Raw genomic sequence first — 17,777 nt, 5'->3', positions numbered from 1 at the left:
CAGACAGCTTATGCATACAATAGGTGATGGGATTCTTCACATAGAACTGGAGCTTGTTCTTCTGATGTCCATTGGGCAGTTGCCCAAGGCACAAGAGCCCTGCTGGTGTGACAAATTGGGAATTCTAAGGATGGCAGGGTACTTGATGCTATCATGGCTCAGGGCCTGTGAGCACCTTCACTCTTACTTTGCTCAGGCTCCCTGTACTTTAAAGGGTGTTGAACCTATGGCCCACCAGATATTGTCTGACTCGATAACACCCATCAGCCCCTGTCAGCATAGCCAATAACCAGGGATTATGAGAACTGTGGTCCAAAAGCATTTGGAGGGCCACAGGTTCAACACCATTGGTGCAATGGTTACCAAGATTGTTGAGACACATGAAGATCATAGATTCTATGATCTTCATGTGTCTTGAGAGAAATTCTTCTCTTGCAGGGAAAGTGTATGTTCCTGGCATTCAAAAAGCAACCATAGCCCTGTTCAGTGGAGAGAGGGCGTATAGCCTATGCATACCAGCCACTGTTCCTGTGCATGCTGTCCACACATGCTCCACTTCCAACCTTCTTAGGTTCAGTGGGATGGTCTGAAGGGGAATCTTAAGGGTATTTGGGAACATGTGCTTACAAGCTGCCCTGCTACCTCCCTGGACTGGATGCAAGAAAGAAGGTAGGTGGGGGCTGACCAAGGACAGAATGTTACTGGTGGGGCAGTGCCCCATTTGCCCTAAAGGACCAACCTCCACTGGACTTCTGCCTACGTTCATCTATGGGATAATGCATGTGAGAAAGACAGCTTGCACTGCCATGCCGGGGAGAAAAGTAGAGAGGGTGTGAAGAATTACACATTTCCATGTCTAGATCACGTACAGCTTATTCCTCAGAAGGATTTGCATTTCCCTCATTCTTTACAGTCTCTGTGCTTCTCTTTAGTACTGAAGAGCAGAACCTAAAATTAAAACAAACCCACCTGTAGACATCACTGTCCCCTTTTTCAGCAAGATTGTTTTGCCTTCAGTAAGGCTTTCCCCTCCTGCATTCCCTTACTGGCCAGTCTCTCTTCATTAAGCAAGTTGTATCAGCAGCAGATCAAAGTGCTTAGTCTTCACAACTAGTATCAGCATGAGGTTACAGTGGCCAGTCTGCTTTCATTAGGTGGGCTGCATCAGCAGAAGGTCACAATGACCAGCAATGTCATGTCATTATGAGATCACAATGGTCAGTCTTCAGGCCAGCAACATCATCACTGAGGACACAGGGGCCATTCGGCCAGTCTCTCCTCAGGTGGGGAGCATCAACCACAAGGTCCTAACAGCCAGTCTCTTTTCTTCAGACATAAGAACGCTGTGGTCCCTGAAGCAAGCACCCATAGTAAAAACATGTGGAAATGTTACTCTCACATTCACACATTGTGGTTGGCAAAAAAAGGGGGGGACCAGATGGACACAGTTTCTTTGTCAATTAAGTGGGTAAATACATGAGCATGTGGGCACAGTTTCTTTCTCTCTTACCAATATGATCAACCACAGTCTGTAGAGCACAATAGCTATCAGTTTCTCATCTTGAAATGGGCAACTGAGTGTGGATGTAGCAGTTTGAAGGACCCTGTGCTCCTCTAGAGTCTCCAACTCCCATAATCCCTGACAACAGGGCTGGAGCTCATAGGAGCTAGAGTCCCAACAACATCTGAACAGATTCCACCACCCCTGAGATTATAGGAAGCAAAGGGTTGAACAGCACCTGGAGTCAGAGGCAGAAAGCAAGGTATGATACACAAGTACATAGGATGACTTCATCTAACAGCAAGTGTCCCGATGCTATATTAAAAGAGAGAGACTTGATGACAGATGGTGGGCAGAGGGAGGGGAATCAAGAGGAGAGGTGAAGTTGGGAGCACAGTGTGTGGACAGAAGTAGTGATGTTCACCCTTGGCATGGCAGCTCCTTGCTCAGAATCACAGGGTAACTCACAGAAGACCAGCAATGGAAAATCAATGTTCAGGAACAACAGTAGCTAGGGAAGGGGGGGAACCAGGGATGCAGGAAAGCAAGCCAATAAACTGGAGGAAGAAGGACATTAAAATGTAATTTTTTTAAAAAAAATGGCAATAAAAGTAAAAACAGCACCCAAGTATAAGTAAGGCCTTCAATAGGGGCTTCATTGAGGAAGGAAACATAGCAGGAGGAAATTGAGAGTCACTGGAGAGAGGAAATGGGCATGCCCTCCCCACACAGAATTAGCAGCTGACAATGTCCAAGCAAGACTGTAATTGTTTTTATAGTCAGGGCCGTCTCTATCTGGGGGTGCAAGGGGTGTGGGGCACCCGGGTGCTGAATTATGGGGAGCTCCGGGCGCCCGCCGCTGAAACCACCTAAGCTCTTAACCGTGATCGGTGGTGGATTGGAATCAATCGCTGGGTCATTTCCGTTCTTTTGCAGAAGAGTTGCAGAATCAATGTATCTGGCGGCGCCCCCTAGTGGTATCTTTCATTATCGCATGATCGCAAAAACTGAAGACGAAGCTATCGCTGCCGCTTTTTATTTTTTCATGTTAGCGGTTTTTGCTGTTCCCCTCCTTAAAACCTCAACAACTTTGACCTGCTCCCCCAAATTGGGGGGCGCTGGGTGGATCTTTGCACCCCAGTGGCACATATGCTAAAGACGGCCAGGGGCGTAGCCAGGATCAAAACTGGGGGGGGGGCAAGCCATGGCCGTTCAGGGGCGGGGCCAAGGCACAGAAGGGGAGGGGCCACAAAGTGGGCGGGGCTAAAGGGCCAACGGGCCTGATGACATCGTGGCGGTGGTAGCAGCGGCCACCTTGTGCTTCTGGGGCTGGTAGCGTTGGCGGCTACCCTGCTTGGCTGGAGAGGACGGGAGGGTCGGGCAGGCGAGAGGGGGTGGCAGGGCGGGCGAGGGTGAGGCAAGACACAGCCACAGCCACGACGGCTCCAAGGCGTTGCTGCATATCAGCATAATATTTCAACCATGGTTCAAGCCCCACCTTAGGAAAGAATCCTGCATTGCAGGGGGTTGGACTAGATGACCCTTGTGATCCCTTCCGACTACAATTCTATGAGTCTATTGATATATTACCATAGCATATGCATCATTCTGCTTTATTGAATTGTCCTACTCCTAGGCATAGCATCCAACTCCTAGAGGCCTAGGTGCCCCCCCCCCAATTACTGGTAAATACCCTATTTGAAAGAGTCATCCCCCCATGTTGATGGGCTTTCTATGTGGGGCTTATCTGCCCTCCCCCCCGTATTTTATTAAGGATGGAAGAGGGAGGGAAGGAAGGAAGAAATAGAGAGAGAGATAACTCATATTTGTGGGTGTCTCTGGATGACGCTGTGATGCTGGAACTCTGCAGCAAGAGGACAGGAGGGTCGGGCAGGCGAGAGGGAGTGGAAGGGCGGGCGAGGGTGGGGCAAGGCATGGCTGCAGCCACGACGGCTCCGAGGCGTTGCTGCATATCAGCATAATATTTCAATCATGGTTCAAGCCCCACCTTAGGGAAAAAATCCTGCATTGCAGCGGGTTGGACTAGATGACCCTTGTGGTCCCTTCCGACTACAATTCTATGATTCTATTGATATATTACCATAGCATATGCATCATTCTGCTTTCTTGAATTGTCCTATTCCTAGGCATAGCATCCAACTCCTAGAGGCCTAGGTGCCCCCCCCCAAATTACTGGTAAATACCGTATTTGAAAGAGTCATCCCCCCATGTTGATGGGCTTTCTATGTGGGGCTTATCTGCCCTCCCCCCCGTATTTTATTAAGGATGGAAGAGGGAGGGAAGGAAGGAAGAAATAGAGAGAGGGATAACTCATATTTGTGGGTGCCTCTGGGTGACGCTGTGATGCTGGAACTCTGCATGTACAGGAGCCTTGTAAGCAGCTTTCTCTCTGCTTGATTTACAGCAGGCACGTCCAACAGGTAGATTGTGATCTACCAGTAGATCACTGGATGTCTGTGGTAGATCACTGGTAGGTCACTGGCACCCCTAAAAAAAGCTCACCCAAAATTTTCCTCCTCCCTCAAAAAAGTTGAACTATGACCTGAAGCCCTAAACAAAAATGGGCCTCCCTCCCTCCTAAAAGAAGCTCAACAAGTTTGACCTAAACCCAAAAAAACAGGGCTTCCCTTCCTTTAAAAAAAAACTCAACAGCTTTGACCTGAACCCCCCAAAAGGGGGTAGATCACCCCCAGTTTTAAACTCTGAGTAGATCAGAGTCTCTTGGGAGGTGGCCACCCCTGATTTACAGTATACAGATGCAGGAGGAGGGGCAGACTGGAACACCAATGTTTTTTATAAACATCACTGTGTCTGTCAAAGCTACAGCCCCCCCTTTCTTATTCACTTCTTTTTAGCCTTGCAGAGCCACCTTAGTCAAATTGAATCCTCTGAGTCTGCACCCTCATTAAATCGCCAATAGAACTCTTAATGCTCCTGAATGCTCATTAACAACTCCCACTTAAGAACAATAGGGTGAAATGGTCAGCTATCGAATCTTGCCTGGGGATATATGCTCCATTGTCTTAACTGCTTAACTACTGGTAGCCACTTTGCTTTATTTATTTGATGTGTTTTTGTTACTGCTGTGTGTCCCCCCCCCCAGCAAGCGGAGACTTAGCTGCTCTTGCTAAAGCAAAGCCCTTTCCACTTCAGTTTTTGGAGGGGAAAAGTGCTGGTTATGGTCTGTAAAATACATTAATTTTTTTGCTTCTAGGGGGGGGCAGCTGCCCCCTCCTGCCCCCCCTGCCTATGCCCATGAAGACGGCCCTTTTTTCAGAGGCCCTACCCTAACCACTTTGGGTATTCCAAGTGGTATCACCATCAAACGAAGCCCTATGGCAGAGTTACCTGTATATACCACAGGGTCTACCTAATGTGTTTGCAATTAGCAATTCATTCATTATAGTTTTTCCTTTCAGTCTCATAGCAGTGTAGGAAATAAAAGTTGTTTAGCTTTTTTTTCGAAAATCAAAGTTGTTGAGCTTTTCTTGGGAAATAAAGGGTAAGAATACCCTGTAAATAGGACATTGTGGGGGGCAAGCTTCTGCTGGGGGGGGGCAGAACCTCAGATAATTGAGTATTTTCAATGCTTTTCATAATATTTGTAGATGGGGGAAGCACTGGTTGTAAAATCAGTGAAATGTATATATCTGAAAAGTATAAATTTATTTATTTTTAAATAGTTTTGGTCAATGCAATACTAAAATGAAAGTGACTAATTTTGTTTTAGTTATGCATTAATTAAAACAAAACACTTCTCTTATTGCTAAGACTCAGCCTTCCCTCCGTTGTGCAGTGACTCACACACTAGTCCCAAATGCTCAGAATATTTGCCCATTGACCCCAAGATATCTAAGGGCAATTTCAGATGTCAGTTTGACAGTTTGTCTGCTGAATTCCAGTAAAAAGCTAAGAGCTTATCTTTCTCCTGCCTGGTGCATCTCTTAAGTGGGTGTATTATAAGCCTGTTGAACTCAAGTGGCCTTACTTCTCTGAGTAGGCATATATAGGCTTGCACTGCAAGGCGGCCCTTCTCTCCCTTTCCTGGGAGTAAGTCCCATTGGACTCAGTGAAACTTACTTCTGAGTAGAAATACTTGAACACGCGTTTGCTTTTTTAAAAAAATTGTGGGTCTGACTTTTGAGTAGACATGCAGGAGATTGCGCCCGCGTCAGCAATCCGAGAGCAAACACCTACGTGCATGCGGCACCTCTCCATCCTACGCTAGCTAATTTTGGGGAAAGCCCCCTCCCCGGATTTCCACGGGGCGCCTCTCCCGCCGGCCCTTTCTGCCTGAGGCTGCGCTGAGCCAGCCCCGCACACGAGGTGGCGCTTCGAGGCCCCGTCTGGCAGCCGTCGGGGGCTGGGAGGCGACGGAGCCGAAACGCCGCGCTTGCGCTCAGGAGCAGCGGCGGCGGCGGCGGCGTGGGCGGAGAGGCGGCTTCAGAGGCTAAAGGTCCTTAGAGGGAGTAGCGGCGGTGGTGGCAGCAGCAGCAGCAGCAGCGCCCGGAGGAGCAGCGGCCGCGGGAGCCTTCGCTTTGTCGCCAAGATGCCGGCTGTGTCGAAGGGGGACGGGATGCGCGGGCTGGCCGTCTTCATCTCCGACATCAGGAATTGTAAGCGCGTCAGCCCCGGACGAGGAGGAACTTGGGGGGGGGGTCCCCCGTTGCGCTAGTAGTGGGGAGAGGAAAGGGAGGTCCCTTGGGCAGGGGCCGTTAGCTATGGGGAGAAGCGGAGGGTGTGGAGGTATCTGGGGGGCCTGGGTTGTCTCTGTCGGGCGGGGCTCCCGGGGGACTCTCCGGCTCGCCCGAGTCTTGCAGTGACTTGCGGTTCCTTTTCCTTCGTATCTGAAGAAGTGTGCATGCACACGAAAGCTCATACCAAAATAAAAACTTAGTTGGTCTTTAAGGTGCTACTGAAGGAATTTTTTCCTTTTCCTAGGGAAAGGGCTCCTCGGCTCAGTATTGCGGAAGCCGGCGGGGGGGGGGAGGGAAGCGGCGTTCCTTCCTTCTCCGTAGGGCTGGGGCTGCGCGAACTCGGATTCCTCCAGCAAGGAGGGGCCCTGTTTACAAGGCTTGTGGACGTGTGTGTGTGTGGAGGGGTGGGGGGAGATGAGGGCATGCCTGTCAGACAGGGTTGCATTTGGATCCTTTGCTGAAGGGAGTGAAGGGGCTTGTTTGCATGTGATAGCGTGCATGTGATAGGATGGGGGGATGGGGGGGAGGAATTGTGGGGGTCAAGAAGATCCTGGATCCCCTTCTCCCTTAAAATGATCCGGCTGGCTGGCTGGCTCGCACGCTCACGGAAATCCCTAGTTGTTGTTTCCGAAATAGTCTTAGTGCTATGGTGGTGCTAATCCTGTATATTCTGATTTGGAAATATGGGCTGGGCTGAATCAGTCTCGCCGGTTGGCTGCCTTTATAAAAGAAGAAGAGAGCCAGGCTATGTGCCAGTTCATATCCTGAAAAATGGGTCCCAAGGAAAGGTGCAAATGGTTCCTAATTTGGGTGGGCTGGAAAGAAATGCACTGTGACCAGTAGGATGGAGGTAAACATGAGCATTGGAAGCGAAAAAGGCAGCTGGTGTAGGAAAGGAAGTATCCCCCTCCCTCCTCCGGGAAGTCTATGTATGAACCAGGAAACTTACTCCAGTATTATGAATATGCCTGTTAGCGGTGTCTTGTGTGCAGGAAAGCACAAAGCAGTAGGGCAGGTACAGTAAGATTGCTTGGGCTTCTCTAGTTCAAGTTCTTGTCAAAAATGTGGGTTTTTAAAAAAGCCGTCTCCCTAAAAATGGCCACTAGCTAGAATCTCTTGCTTTTTAAATCACTTACAATATGTATGTGCTGAAAACGTGTACTGAATAGCTTTCACTGGCCTACTGAAATGTGATCCATTTTAGAATAACCAAATGTAGCTGAGTTGGCCTGCTCCCCAACACATTTGTTGCCTAAATGACTGTTTTAATTCCAAAACAACAGTTGGAATGGCACAGGCTGAATTGCATGCATTTTAGAAGGCAAGTTAGTTAAATTGGTACAGTTTCTGTAGCCTGCAGTCATCTGAGGTTTTTGCAAATTCCCTGCTGCGTCCTAATCTTCTTTTGGCAGTGTGGCCACTATCTTCAGGAGATACTTAAGAGCAAAGCTGGAGAGGCCTGTCTAAACTGGTGAACTGGCCAGTGTTAATCTTAAGAACAGTTTCAAGAATACTAATGGCCCTGTGTAGGTATGCCAGCACACACTCCTCAGATATTTCCAACTTTGAGGAGTAAATTCTGTATGTTACCTGTCAGAGATTACTGGTGCTGCACAAATCTGTGTATAAATATTATTGTTGCTAGAAAGAAGTTACCTGGCTCCAGGTACCTTAGAGTTATCTTTTAGTAACCTGGACGAAAAGGGGTGGTTTGATTCCTAGGGTGCTTCAAGTGAAGGCAGCTCCTCCATTAACCTAAGGCCAAATCAGGATGTACAACATGAAGTATCTTACAGTAGTAGTAGCCTACTTCTAGCAAAGGAGTGTCACAGAATGATGCCTGGCTGTGTTCTACTAGTTGATTTATTATTATTAGGGCAGTTCACAAGATTTTTTTTTAAAAAAATGATCCTTCTATTCCACTTATATTAGCTGTTGCTATAACAGAGTTTGCCACAGCTTCCATTTAACTGTGGGTATTAGGCACACTGAATAAACATACCCATCACCTGCAGAAAATAAAAATACTAACACTGCTGTGGGAAACCTCTGTTCAAAAGTGACCTTTCAGCCACTGAGCATATTGATGTTGGTTATGCTCTAGTGCTAGAGTACAATTGAGAGCTATTGCCCAAATACCCAGTTTGAAGAAACTTGTCTGCCCAGCCTGATACGCAGCTTAGCTGCATTTTCATTTGTCAGTGCAGTTCTTGTTATACCTATTTGGAAGAAATTCCTCCTGACCTGCAGATGTAACAGACATAGATGTAGGACTTTTGTGAAACTTCATTGTATATTTTGTGTGTATGTGTTGAGAAAATTGTCTCTCATCCTGCATACTAAGTGGAAATATATTGAGCTATTGGAATACAGTGGTACCTCGGGTTACAGGCGCTTCAGGTTACAGACTCCACTAACCCAGAAATAGTACCTCAGGTTAAGAACTTTACTTCAGGATGAGAACAGAAATTGTGTGGCGGCGGCAGCGGAAGACTCCATTAGCTAAAATGGTACCTCAGGTTAAGAACAGTTTCAGGTTAAGAACGGACCTCCATAATGAATTAAGTTCTTAACCAGAGGTACCACTGTAAAATTATCAAAATGCTTACATGGCCAACATGAATTTTTCATGTATGGTTGTTGTTTTTCCTGAGGGGGATTACTTGAAGAAATGTTTCATAATCCTATAGTAAAGCTCATCTTCTGGGATCCATGTCCTGTGTTCCGTATTTTGGCAGGCAGAGGGGAAGAGGCAGTGTTCAGTCAGACCACTGGATTGGCATTAAATTTTGAGTTTATGCAGATCTGATGGTCTGACTCACCACTGCCTGTCAAATTACAGCAGCAGGACATGAATCCAATATGATTAGCTCAACTGTAAGATTCCTTCATGCCCCCAACATATAAAAACAAAAGCTTAGAGGTTTATAGTAACCCAGTCCTTTAAGCAGAACATTTAAAATGCACATTTCAGCTACTTAATGCCTGGGGAGGGAAATTGTCAAATTGGTTGTGTCTCCCATCTTCTGTATTGATTTAAAATATCCTTTAGATCACAACAAAAATCACACTGCGCCTATGTGATGGGATTGGGAAGCAGTAAAAATACTAACCTGCAGTGATTGTAAACTGGGGTCTTTGTAAATTTTTGCGGGCTTTTATTTTTAAATAATCTGAACATATATTTATCCTACTGAACCTGGTTCTAAATTTCTGTTCCTGCTGGTCAACTTCATTAGCTATATGTAATCCACTCATTCCTGAAGTTCCTCAGGCCCTGCTCCAAGCATCCCTTCTAAATGGAAGTGTGGAGGGTAGGACTACAGAAGAGGACATTCTTGGTAGTGGTGCCCTGGTTTTATATCTGCCTCCCCAGAGGGATTCACCTGGTGCTATCTTGATGGTCTTCTCAATGCTAGGTCAAGGCCTTTTTATCCACAGTGTCTTTTCCTCTGGAAAGGATGCTTGTAATTGATGTGCATGTAAGCAGCATGTTCCGAGCTCTTGCTTCATGCCTTTGTGGAATACATAACCAATATGCTAAGAAAAATATCTCTATTAAATCTAGATGTTATTAATGATATTAAAAATGTGCAATATGTTGAGGCTTGCGATTAATGCTGCAGCCCAATGTGGTGATGGGCATAATATAAAAGAGGGAGAAAATGTGTGTCTTAAACAGAAAACGTCTTTTTCTTGTGTTGCTTTGACTTTCAGTTCAGCTAATTTCAGCAACACGGTTGGGTTTTGCAAGGGGAAAACAAACCACTCCATCCAGTGATGTGTTTATATAATCAAGGATTTGGTCCTGAAATGATATCCCCTGTTGATCAAGACACACAATTAATTCCACATTGTTCCATACACACTTCTTTGTCACTGTGGGCACCTTCTGCACACCATAATTAAGCTGACTGTAGAGAAGGCTGGCAATGCCTGTTTGTAACACCTGAGGCTCTGCTATGTCTGTGGCGAATTCTGAATTATCTTCCTGCCTTTTTACCTGACGTACCAGGATAACTATTGCTTATAGACATCTATTATAGGGTACAAGTGATGGTTAGAGGAGGAGCTGAAGGTAGCTTTATGGCTTATGGATACTATAGGAAGCACCAGTGTTTCCAGTTCTGGGCTGTATAAAACTATTGGGAACTAATAAGTTTACACTAATAAGGGTAGGTAAAGTAACCTTGTTGTTAAAACTTGAGGGCATTACTTTGCCTTTCTGTTAATGGTGCTCATACAGAGTGGGGCAGCAGTTGCTCTCGGTAGGAAGTCCGGGAATATTCCAAAGAAACCTTATTCAGGACCCAGCTTTTTCTCCAAACACTGTAGTACCTGAAGTTTGCAGCACTCACTAGGCACCACTGCTAATGATGCCTTCCCCTAGAGACTTCTCTGTAAGGCTCCCATAATGTATTGGCAGGTCCAATCCAGCTTTTGTGAGTAATTGGTGCAAATTGATAAAGGATTAGAATAATATGCACTGATCTCCCACTCCCTACAAGAACTCTAGTAGTTGCATTCTGGGCCAGTTGACTTTTTCCAGGTTGGCCTTAAGTAGCCCTACACAGATTGCATCTTGGTAATCTACACCAAAGGGCACAGATGTTTGGGCCTAGGCCCAGCCTCTCCAAAAAAGAGCATAGTTGGCAAATCGGCTGAAGTTGTAAAATATGTGTTTGACACTCTGATTTCTGTCTGTTCCTGCTTTGCCCACAGTGTTTCTAAATGTTGAGTATGGGGAGAGAAAGCTATATGGATTTATCTGCCTGTCAGTGAAATAGGCATGCCTCTGCAAAACCTGTTTGTTAAAGCGCTCTACCCTTGTGGCCCATGCAAATAAGAGAGTAGCACAAGAATAACTTTGCTGATGTGCTGTTGGTTAAAGTGTGTCTTCCTCAAAGTTGCCTACATCTGTAGAAAACTCAATTCAAATATCCCCCTTCCATAATTTGTATGTGAGTATACTTGGGCTCTCTGTGCATACTTCCCTTCTCCTTTTATATACTTTGCTTGATTCTTGCAGTGGCTCTACTTGGAAATGGCCATGGCTAGAGATAGAAATCAGATGGACCCATTGCGAACTCTTCAAGGCATAGTGCTACTAAGTTCCAAGTGGAGCCATCATCAGTACTGATGTCATAAAAACAAAACACTTGGTCCAATCCAAGGCCCTTTATTTCTGTATGTTGTATGGGACAATAATGCAATGAATATGACTTATTCCTCTCAGGTTGTTGTTTAGTCGTTTAGTCGTGTCCGATTCTTCGTGACCCCATGGACCATAGCACGCCAGGCACTCCTGTTTTCCACTGCCTCCCGCAATTTGGTCAAACTCATGTTGGTGGCTTTGAGAACACTGTCCAACCATCTCATCCTCTATCGTCCCCTTCTCCTTGTGCCCTCATTCTTTCCCAACATCAGGGTCTTTCCCAGGGAGTCTTCTCTTCTCATGAGATGGCCAAAGTATTGGAGCCTCAGCTTCAGGATCTGTCCTTCCAGTGTGTACTCAGGGCTGATTTCCTTCAGAATGGATAGGTTTAATCTTCTTGCAGTCCATGGGACTCTCAAGAGTCTCCTCCAGCACCATAATTCAAAAGCATCAATTCTTCAGCGATCAGCCACCTTTATGGTCCAGCTCTCACTTCTATACATTCCTCTCAGGTAGCTATGTCAATTTTGTACAATTCCTTACTGCAAGCTTTGATAAATTGCCTCCTTGAGCATTAGCAGCTTCCTTGCTGGAGAAGGAGTGCTCCCCAATGTGCTGATTGGTTATGCTAAAGCAAACAAGGCCTGCCAGGACATAAGTATTGTTCAATTTAACTATGTTAAAAATTAAATTAAAAAGTTGGTGGTAGGGTGATGGTGGCAAGCAAGTGGTAGTCTCCTAATCACATTCTTAGTTGTCCAGCAAATTGTTGGAAAACACAAAAGGCAGAAACACTATCCCCCAATGAAAGATGTGGCTGCCGGGAGTCAAGAGGATGGTATAAGATTAGTACAGGCATCCCCAAACTTTGGCCCTCCAGATGTTTTGGACTACAATTCCCACCTTCCCTGACCACTGGTCCTGTTAGCTAGGGATCATGGGAGTTGTAGGCCAAAACATCTGGAGGGCCACAGTTTGGGGATGCTTGGATTAGTACAAAATAGTTTTTCAGTTTTCTTCTTCCATCTTGATTTAAAGGTATACATGGCAAAAGATGAAAGGAGGAGGGAGGGCCTTTTTCTTACTCCCAAGGAGGAGATTTTTTTTGGGGGGGGGGAAGCAATGTAAAGCCTATCACTTTAGATCTGCTCCTGAGGAATTGGGATACTTTGATTGGGTGTAGTCTGTCCAAAGAAGCCTCCTCTTGATTTAAGTAGAATGTAGGTGGTGTTTCTATTCCCACTTTCCTGAAAGTAAGTCCCATTGAACTCTGACTATATAGTGTTGTGCTGTCAAATGCTTTAATTTTGCTGGATTGCTTCTGAAATTGTATGTTGCTGCTATCTTCATTGCAGTTGTTTGTTTGTTTGTTTTGTGTGTGTGTGTGGTTTTTTTTATATGAAATTTCTAAGTTGCCTCAAGTTTTGGAGGAGTGAGGTATAAATGGAATCCTGCAGTTAGGGCAGGCATCTCCAAACTTTGGCCCTCCAGATGTTTTGGACTACAATTCTTCCCCAACCACTGGTCTTGTTAGCTAGGGATCATGGGTGTTGTAGGCCAAAACATCTGGAGGGCCGCAGTTTGGGGATGCCTGAGTTAGGGGATCCAGTGATGTGTTAACAGAGTTCTGCAATGGGGTATTCTGCCCTATCTTTGTACTGCATTTAGTTGTGTCTCCTTAAAAAGGAACTCCTGAGATTATGGAACAAGGGAAAACTGGCAGAAATGGAGGGGTGGCTTTTGGTCAAGCAAGAAACTCTCTGGATCCCAGACGTAATGTATTCAAGTTGAAACGGAACACAATGAACTCTTCCTCTCTTTTTACAGTAAAAAGTGTTATAAGTCATTGGCTACTATTGAAAATGGTCATTATCTAGCTATGTGAAGGTTTGATTCCCTTTCCCTTTTGCAGTTGATTGTATTTGCACTATTGAGTTGCCAAATCCTTAATGAGGGAAATATATGTGGTTGTAGACTGTCAAGTATTTTGTTCTACATCAGTTACTTTGCTTATTTCTGATCTTGCATCTACATCCTTATTAAATAGGCCACCTTAGAAATGGTAATTAAATCAAACTTTGTGTGTATGTACAACCGAAAGATTTTTACTTGACTGGCAACTGTGTGATATGTTTAAGTAATTGTTACAGGTAGGTAGCCGTGTTGGTCTGGGTCGTAGCAAAATAAAAAAATTCCTTCAGTAGCACCTTAAAGACCAACTAAGTTTATATTTTGGTATGAGCTTTCGTGTGCATGCACACTTCTTCAGATAAGTAATTGTGTTTTGTCAAGTAGTATTACCATAAACATGGATGTTGCTCCAGAAAGGTATCTGCCTCTCCTCTACCCCTCTACTCCCAAATTATATTCTCTTTGAGGCAGCCAAAGCAACAACAGTCAATGATTGGTTTCAGTGTTTTCCTCCCTGCCTTGCTCATTAAAAAGCAATTGTAATAAAGTAAGTTTGTGGCTAAAATGGGTAGCTCAGTAAATGAGGCATTTTGGATATACAGTGGTACCTCTACTTACAAATAACTCTACTTACGAATGTTTCTACTTACGAATGGAGCTCCGTCCGCCATCTTGGATGCGGTTTAGATAGGATTTTTTCTACTTACGAATTTTTAGATAGGCTTGCTTTGACTTACAAATTTTTCTCCCAATGCATTCCTATGGGATTCGACTTACAATTTTTTTCGACTTACAAATGTGTGTTCAGAACACATTTAATTCGTAAGTAGAGGTACCACTGTATGGAAAACATAAATTATGCACCAGTTTATCACTATTGAGCAATCGGGACTCATAGACAACTGGTTTTGGGGTACTTCAACATCCATGCCGAAGACGACTGGCTCTGGGGTGGCTCTGGACTTCTTGGCTGTCATGATGACCATGGGGCTGTCCCAACGCATGTGGCAGGCCACATACAGGACTTTGTATCCTTAACTGGGTAGGAAGAGGGTAATATGAAAGTGGGGGATACTGCGGACAGTTATCTAGAATCCCCAGACTTTGAAGCATGGGAAGCCTAAAAATTTTATGATTCGGCATAATATTTGGTTTAATTGATATGTATTTGTATAATTTGAAATAATTGAAATAATTGATGTAATATAATTGTGTTTTAATTGGAAAATCTAATAAAAAGTATTTTAAAATAAGAAAAGAAAGTGGGGGATATTGACACTCATCCCTTGTCATGGTTGGGTCATGTCCTGTTGAGATTTTGGCTTTCAGCACCTTTCCCCCTCCGCAGAGGCAGGAGACCTATTAGGATAGTCCATTCTCAGAGGGTGATAGAGCCAATGGGTTTCCAGACAGCTTTGGGGGATTTTCCAGCTGATCTGACTGGTGTTCCTGTCGAAGGTCTGGCCGACCTCTGGAATGTGGGAATGGCTGTTGACACAATGCTCCTGAGCTCCCTCTTCCATTTTGTGGAGCCTACTTGGCTTCCTGGTACATTCCAGAGCTTAGGGTGAAGAAACAGGCTGGGAGGTGGTTCAAATGTGAGTGGAAGAAAACCCTGTTCAAATGCAATCAAACATTACTGAGGGCTCATCATCGAGCCTTCTAGTGGCCTTGGAGGCAGCAAAGAAGCCATACTTTGCTTCCTTCATTGCATCCTCATTGTGCCATGTGGTGCAGCTTTACTGGGTAGTGTGGGGCCTCTTACAGTCTGGCCTGAAGGAGGTGGCAGAACTGATGGTAGCTGTGACTTGTTTGCAAAGTGTTTTGAGAATAAAATTGCTTGCATCCACCAGGATCTTGATTCCATTATTACAGCAAATGAATCTCAAGGGGTGTTTAGAGCACTGTCTAGTCCTGTTGCGTTGGATGAGTTTTAGTTCGTAAGGCTTGAAGATGTGAACAAGGTGCTTGGATCTGGATGATGACTTGCGTTCTGGACCCTTGCCCCTCTTGGCTCATAAAAACTACCAGAGAGGGTATACCTGGTTGGGTCAGGGAGGTGATTAATGCCTCCCTGCAAGAAAGGGTGGTCCTTGGCTGCTTGATGGAGGCCGTGGTAAAACCACTCATCAAGAAACCATCCCTGGATTCAGAAAATCTAAGGAATTACTGGTCAATGGCCAATTTCCCCTTTTGGAGCAAGGTTCTTGAGTGGGTAGGCCAGATCCAGGCGCTCTTGGAGGAACCTGTTTCAGTTGGGGTTTAGGATCGGGTTTTGGCACAGAAACTGCTTTTGTAGCCCTGTATGATGATGTCTGTTGGGAGAGCACAGGGGAAATGTGCCTCTGCCTTTGACCTCTCAGCAGCCGCCATGGTATCCTTCTGGAGCACCAAATCCTTTATGGTGATTCTGGTCCTGCTTGTATGTTTGTTTCCACAGGCTTAATGCTTGGGGAGTGCTCCTTCTGCCCCCATGGAGCCTTCATTGTGGGCTTCCTCAGGGTTTGATTTTATCCCCAATCTTGTTTAACATGTACATGAAGCTGCTGAGTGGGGTTATCTGTAATTTTGGAGTACATTGTCAGCAATTTACTGATGACACACAGCTCTACTTCTCCTTTATATCTGCTGGTGTGGCAGTGGATGTGCTGGACCGCTGTCTTGCCTCGGTAATGGACTGAATGAGAGCCAACAAACTGAAATTTGATATCGATAAGACTGGTGCTGTTAGTGGGTGATTCCCTGCTTGAGGTTCAGGTGGCCTCTGTGGTGCAGAGTGCCTTCCATCAGCTTTGGCTGGTGGCCCAGCCTTGTCCCTCTCTGGACAGGGACAGCCTAACTTCCATTGCCAAACAGCTCAGGACCACAATACCTCAAGAACTGCCTCACTCCATATGAACCAACCTTCTTCATTTGTCTCTTTGAGAGGTCTGGAGGGTGACAACATAAGAATGGGCCTTTTCTGTGGTGGCTCCCTGTTTGTGGAATGCTCTCCCCAGGGAGGCTCACCTTAGGTGCTAGGTGAAAACGTTTCTCTATAACTAGGCCTTTGACTAATTAACATTCTATGCCCTTTTAAATGGGAGGTCGGTTATTTGTTTGTTTTTGTTTTACTGTGTATTTTGTGTTCTCTTTTTGCATTTTTATCTTATGAACCGCCCTGTGGTCTCTGGATGAAGGGTGGTTTACAAATTTAATGAATAATAATATAAATGGAAATAGTGTGTTTTGTAAGAAACCTATGGTGTGTAAGAAAAATAGCTATACAGTAGTGACATGATGGAAGGACAGAACACTTCATACAAGCAAGCAATGCCTTAAAATATGGTAAAAATGATAAATGATACTTTGTAAGAATAGAGAATATACATAATATCATAAACTTGTACAGAACTGGGTTTTCTTTATCCAGTATTTTGGGAGCAGAGCACTTTGTAGGACTGATGCAACCATGCTATTTGGTAGAATTTTGGAACATTTTAAATAATACCCTCCAATAGTGAGCTAATTCTAGCTCTAAATGCATCATGGTGTTGTTGTTTTTTATCTTGTTTGATCGGATGCCACCCTTGACCTGGTACGAAGGGCAGCAAAACTAAATATTTATACTGGGGAAGCCATTTAGTCAGCACTCTCTTCTTGTTAGGTTGATCTCCTGAAGTGGATTGACTTAGCTTTTTTTAAAGCCTCTTCCTAGACATTTTATTTATATTAAATACTTATAGACCACAGAGTGGCTGGGGAAACACAACCAGATGGCCGGGGAATAATAATAATAATAATAATAATGATGATGATTATGATGATGATGATGGCATTACTAGGTAACTTGGCAATAAAATATTGCAAATAAAAGCGTTTTCCCCCAAAGAGGAATAAGATACTATTAATCCATCTGGGAAACCCCGTTACAGGTAGGAGTTTTCGGCATCCTCTCTTGGGGAACCAAGGCTGATTGAGTCCCAGCTCTAATCTCCTGGATAAACCTCTGAGCATTTAGGAATTTTCTGGATTCCAAGTCTTCAGCAGTAAGCCAACCAAATAGTCCACCCCACACCCTTGCAGAATTTTCTTCCCAAACCTCCCTAGGAAGTGGTCTGATCATAACAATTGGTTTACACAACCCCAATGTATTCAGACCACACCCTTCATCATCTGAGGCAAAGACCAAATCCATGTTATGCCCTGTTCTGTGTGTTGGGCCAGTGACCAGCTGAGACAGGCCCGTGGCGTGGAGGCCAGGTGGGCAAAGTTAAGTCAGATCAACTCTGCCCAGTTTATCCACTCTGATCTCTGTAATGCACACCAGGCCAGTTCCCTCATCCCCAAGTCGTGGATGAGTGAGATCTTAATATGGACCAACCTGGAATTCAGTAACAGAACCACCAGTGTAGGGGAGCACAGTAGAAGAGCACAGTGGAATCTGCTCTTGGGAAAGGGTCTGGAGAAGGGAACAAGGCACAAACCACTGAAATTCCACCTTCCATAATGA

The 17,777-nt window shown here is 45.0% G+C and overlaps 1 protein-coding gene across 5 annotated transcripts in view; it reads left to right on the top strand.

The window, feature by feature from the left end:
• Positions 1–5,957: 5,957 nt before the first annotated feature.
• AP2A2 (adaptor related protein complex 2 subunit alpha 2) overlaps positions 5,958–17,777 on the top strand; it is a 61,702-nt gene continuing 49,882 nt past the window's right edge. For 3 of the 5 annotated variants that reach the window (XM_035121805.2, XM_060276382.1, XM_060276378.1), the window contains exon 1: positions 5,959–6,138. In XM_035121805.2, the coding sequence (XP_034977696.1) occupies positions 6,072–6,138 (67 nt within the window). In that variant the 5' untranslated portion in view covers positions 5,959–6,071. Of the gene's footprint in view, positions 6,139–17,777 lie in introns of all 5 variants that reach the window. The other 2 variants (XM_035121796.2, XM_035121816.2) reach the window with 1 other exon arrangement.

Source organism: Zootoca vivipara, chromosome 1 (genome assembly GCF_963506605.1).
Source record: "Zootoca vivipara chromosome 1, rZooViv1.1, whole genome shotgun sequence".
Classification (NCBI taxonomy): domain Eukaryota; kingdom Metazoa; phylum Chordata; class Lepidosauria; order Squamata; family Lacertidae; genus Zootoca; species Zootoca vivipara.
This window is presented reverse-complemented; position numbering and strand designations above follow the sequence as displayed.